The sequence below is a fragment of the Cannabis sativa genome, chromosome 7, assembly GCF_029168945.1.
Source record: "Cannabis sativa cultivar Pink pepper isolate KNU-18-1 chromosome 7, ASM2916894v1, whole genome shotgun sequence".
Lineage (NCBI taxonomy): Eukaryota > Viridiplantae > Streptophyta > Magnoliopsida > Rosales > Cannabaceae > Cannabis > Cannabis sativa.
Window position 1 is genome coordinate 18,076,331 of NC_083607.1, and position 5,096 is coordinate 18,081,426.

At 36.4% G+C, this 5,096-nt stretch overlaps 2 protein-coding genes across 2 annotated transcripts; one reads left to right on the forward strand and one right to left on the reverse strand.

The window, feature by feature from the left end:
- The first annotated feature begins 602 nt into the window (after positions 1-602).
- Positions 603-1,010, forward strand: LOC133039662 (uncharacterized). Its single transcript, XM_061118570.1, has one exon. It carries the CDS (start codon positions 603-605, stop codon positions 1,008-1,010), a length of 408 nt encoding a protein of 135 aa, XP_060974553.1.
- Positions 1,011-2,022: 1,012 nt separating this feature from the next.
- LOC115696462 (uncharacterized) lies at positions 2,023-4,097 on the reverse strand. Its single transcript, XM_061118440.1, has 2 exons — positions 3,208-4,097; positions 2,023-3,131 (listed from the first exon to the last, which is right to left on the reverse strand). Exons 1-2 carry the CDS (start codon positions 3,868-3,870, stop codon positions 2,079-2,081), a joined length of 1,716 nt encoding a protein of 571 aa, XP_060974423.1. The 5' UTR covers positions 3,871-4,097; the 3' UTR covers positions 2,023-2,078.
- Between the last annotated feature and the right edge of the window lie 999 nt (positions 4,098-5,096).

Genomic DNA, 5,096 nt, shown 5'->3' on the forward strand with positions numbered 1-5,096 from the left:
GGACCTATTTTATGAGAAAATTGAAAGAAACGATTGGTGATGTTGAGAACTTAGCTTTTGTTTCGGATAGGCATCAAAGCATTGTTCGTGCTTTGGATATCGTGTTTGCTGATGCACACCACGGTGCACGCTACCACCACATTATTATGAACGTCAACCACAAGTTCAAGACTGACGTCCTCACGAATCACATTTACACATGTGCCTACACCTATTCAAGATCAGAGTTTCACAGAGAATTTGAGAACATTCGGGCCATGAATCCAGCGGTTGCACAATATCTTGAGGAAATTGGATTTGAAAAATGGGTCCGGTCGTACTTTCCAGGGGTACGTTACAATGTAATGACGAGCAACTGGGCTGAGAGCTTCAACAACACAACTAAGGATGCAAGAGGCTTCCCGATCACTGCTGCTGTAGCATTCCTTAGGTCCAAAGTCCAGAAGTGGTTTGCTTCACGAAAAGAAAAAGCTGACAAGTGGACGAAACCCCTAGCACCAGAAATGGAGGAGGACTTGACATTGCATTTTGAAAAAGGTTGGTATTTGAACGTTGACTCATGCGGGCCTTACACGTTGTAGGTTCACCCTGGAGGAACAGTTATGACCGGGGGCGTAGTGGACTTGCAGGAACATACTTGCACTTGCGGCTTGTTTCAGTGCATGAAGTTTCCTTGTCCTCATGCATGTGCTGCATCTCAGGAGCGAAGTATTAGCGCGTACACACTATGCTCGCCATATTACACGACTGAATATTGGAGGAGGACATATGAAGGAACAATTATGCCAGTTGGTGACGAGGATGATTGGGAATTGCCTGATGACATCAAGAACATGACAGTTGGAGTGCCTGTTGAGAAGCAACCAGTAGGGCGACCCAAGAAGCAAAAGGTTGGAAGAATTAAGAGCAACCGGACTGCTTGTAACGGTGAAAGGATTATCAAATCACGAAATTGTAGCAAGTGCGGTGCCAAGGGGCACAACAGAAGCACTTGCAACTACCGAGGTTAAAAATGTTATTTTAGTTTATTTGTATCGTGATGTGTTGGACTATTATGTATTGTTATTGAATTAATGTTGGACTATTTTAAACATTAGATTTTGTGATATTTTATGTTTACATAATTATTATAATTTGTTGCATGAAAGAAAGGCGTAAAATTTGTATGAACTCTTAAAAAAACATAAACATCCCAATAAAAAAAACCAGATACATTGTTATCTTAATAAATACAAAATAAAAAACACATTGGTTCATGCTAAATTCTGGTAAAACGAATCTACACACCACCGCTCTCTAAATTTCTTCATATTCTCATCGTGCACATTATCAAACGTAGTCTCCAGCATACTATGCTCGATGTGCTCTATCACGTACATCTCGCAGTTACCGCTATATGAGACAATAAAAAGTAAATAAATAAAAGTATGCAAATTAAATTCAAGTTAAATAATAAAAAAATCAATTGTAATTAAGTTACCTTGTCTTTGTCTGTCGAACAACGGCCCGATCCATGACTTTTGAAGTGAAATTTCTGACCTGGCTCTCTGAGGCGGTAAGTTGAGGCACGAGGATCATGTCATGAGTCTCGAATAGGCCAGCCTGCAGCAGCAAATTTGGTAGTAATTTTTCCCACATTGCCAGGTGACTCTTCAATTCGTTCGGGGAAATTGATTCGAGGCTCGAGTCAAATATGTTCAACAACCAATGATCCTGATCTACCTCTACCGCCACCCAATGCTTTGCTGTATCGAAGTAGAGGGCCATATATATTCTCTCTTTATTCTTCCATCTGGCCAAGAATTGACTTTCATCCCCTCGAATCAAATCTAATATGCCCTCGTCCCACTGATAGTTAGCCTGGTCATCACCCGCAGCTTCCCACCGACCAATAACTCCTGCTAGGTACACGGCATGATGACACATCTATTTGGGTAGACCTCTGGATAAAAGTGTTGTCGCCTCCTCATCAAATGGAATGCTGCATCCAAATGCTAAAACATGAAAATTAACTATGTCAGAGATTAAATAAAAAAGAGTTAGATAAAGTCTTTAAAAGCAAAAGCAGTAAAAAAGTCTTAAAAACTTACATCGTTCCCAAGCCAAAACTTCGGAGTATGTAGTTCGAGGAACCAAGACGAATAGTATCGACCGGTGAAGCACTCTCTCGGGTACTTTTTCCCAATCTGGCCGAGTACCCAATTGTGAAAAGTCTTGAGCAGCTTCCGATCAACCACTCTAAGTGGGTCCGCATTCACGAGTGTCGAAGTAGCCCTAGCCTTCTTCTTAATTTCACTGTACTCAGCGAACCACCTAGGCCGCCTTCTCTTCCTTCGGTTCTCCATGACTTCTGGAGCTGTCTCTAACACCTGCACCTCAGAATCCTGAGTATCCCCGATGCTGGTGATATTCGTCTTCTCAGGTGTACAAAACATGTCATCATCATCCGGTTGGTAATCATTTGGGAGAATGAAGTCATCTTCCGGTGTCCGAGCCTCCTCTTTAGGTTGTGGCTGTGGCTGTGGTTGTGGGTGTGGCTGTGAATCTGCTGCCGGCCTTCCAGGATCTTGCAAGAGCGTCATTATGGTCTTCAACTGATCCATAATCGCTGTTTGTCCTCTTAGCAGAGCGGCCTGCCCTTCCCTCAAAGCAATCTGCCCCCTCTCCACAGTCTCCAACCTTGCCAAAATGGCAGGGTATACTAGATCGCGAGCCTCTGAGGTGCTGGGAATAGAAGCTGACGGGGGAACAGGAGGATCCTGTGATGCTGCAAGTGGGTCAACACCACACTGATCTGGAACTGAAGCTGCAGATGGGTCAACACCAGACCCATCAGGAACTGAAGCTGGAGATGGGTCAACACCAGACCAATCTGGAACTGCAGGCGGTGCACGTGGAGGAGACGGTGGAGGTGGTGTAGAGTCTTTAAATATTCGGGCTGCCTCCGCTCGTTCTTCCAATGTGGAGGCAAGCTTTTCGACCTGGCTTCGCAAAGCATCCTGTGTTGGTTGCCCATCCTCACCCAACACAAGTTCCTCCAAGTCAACAAATAACGGAGGCTGACCCCCGGTTATGTAACTCACAAACTCAATCTCGTTCGGCCGAGGACATAACATGGAGTACACTGTCAACTGAAAAATATAACAAATATATTAATATAATATATGGAAATTAACATGAATTCAACATAAAGCGTAACGAACTTACATTTTTAGCAAATAATCTGGTCACTTCATTCTTCCCGAGTGTAGTGTTCGGCTTACTCTCCCAGTTGACCATTCTCGGAAAGCGATGCGACCTCCTCACTGCATACTCGTTGCCCAGCTGTAATATGGCCTCGTATGCCCAATACTGCAACGCTGCAGTATAGCCGTAGGCTGAGTATTTTTCCTCCTTCTGAGTGACTCCCTTCTCAATCTTTTTCAACATCTTATTCTTCACATCCAAGTAATCCTTGTTACAAGTTTCCATCAGCTTGGTGTAAGAAATCTTTCCCCAGGGGTACTCGTAGAAGAATGGAAGGTTATCAACCATTCTTATCAGAAAAGGAGGAACGACAGTCTTCTCCTCCTTACCAATGAGGACGCCCATAACAAACAAGGCCATCCCTAACTTGTAGACATCATCAGCTTCTGTGCAGCTCTCAAAAACTCTGCGCAGTTGGCCGAAGCTGATCGAAGCACTACCGTTGAAATATTCCATAATCAACCGGTTAGAACTTCCTTTTTCTTTGATGTCTTCCTCAGTACGGCCGGGCAACAAGTTTAACCCGGTGACCAAGCCGAACTCTACCCTCACAAATCTACATCTCTTCCTTGCCACATAAAAATGCACCTCGTCCGGCTTGTCAGATTTTATTTTGTGAAGCATCAACTGATGAAAAAATGCTCCTGAAAATTGGATGGGCTCTCTCTCAAAAAACTGTTTGAAAGGGGATTCCCTCACCCTGTCCCATAGGTTGAATTCTTCAAATTTAGCCTTAATCTTCGGGTAGTAGTAACTACCCCCGCGCCATGTGACACGACTTGTGTAATGGTCCGACACTTGAATTATTAGATGTGCAGTTCCCTCAAAAAAAAACAAACCAACAACGATAATTAATAATTAATAATAAAAAAATAAAACAATTATTGTTTCTTTAATAATAAAAAAAATATTAATAAAATAATTGTTAATAATTAATATAAAAAACAATTATTAATAAAAAATAATTAATAAAACAATAACTAATAAATAATATAAAATAATTATGAATAAAAAATAATTAATAAAACAATAAATAATATAAAATAATTATATATAAAAAAATACTATGCTAATTAATAATTAATAATAAAACAATAATTAATCATTAATAATAAAAAAATATTAATAACAAAATTATTAATAATTAATATAAAACAATAACTAATAATTAATAATAATATAAAACAATAACTAATAATTAATAATATTTAATTATTAATAAAAAATAATTAATAAAACAAAAACTAATAAATAATATAAAATAATTACGAATAAAAAAAATAGAACAATAATTAATAATTAATCATTAATAATAAAAAAATATGAATAATTAATATAAAACAATTATTAATAAAAAAATTATTAGTAAAACAATTATTAATAAAAAATAATTAATAAAACAATAACTAATAAATAATATAAAATAATTATGAATAAAAAAAATACTATGCTAATTAATAATTAATAATAAAACAATAATTAATCATTAATAATAAAAAAATATTAATATATTACTTATTAATAATTATTAATAAAAAAATTATTAGTAAAACAATTATTAAAAACAATACTTAATAAAATAATAACTAATAATTAATATAAAACAATTATTAGTAAAAAAAAATAGAACAATAATTAATAATTAATACAAAATTAAAACAATAATTAATAATTAATACTAAAACAATAAAAAATAATTAATAAAAAAACAAAACTAATAATTAATAAAACAATAATTAATAATTAATACTAAAACAATAATTAATAATTAATAAAAAATAAATAATTATTAATTGGTATTAAAACAATAATTAATAAAAAATACTTAATAAATCATTAAAAATAAAATA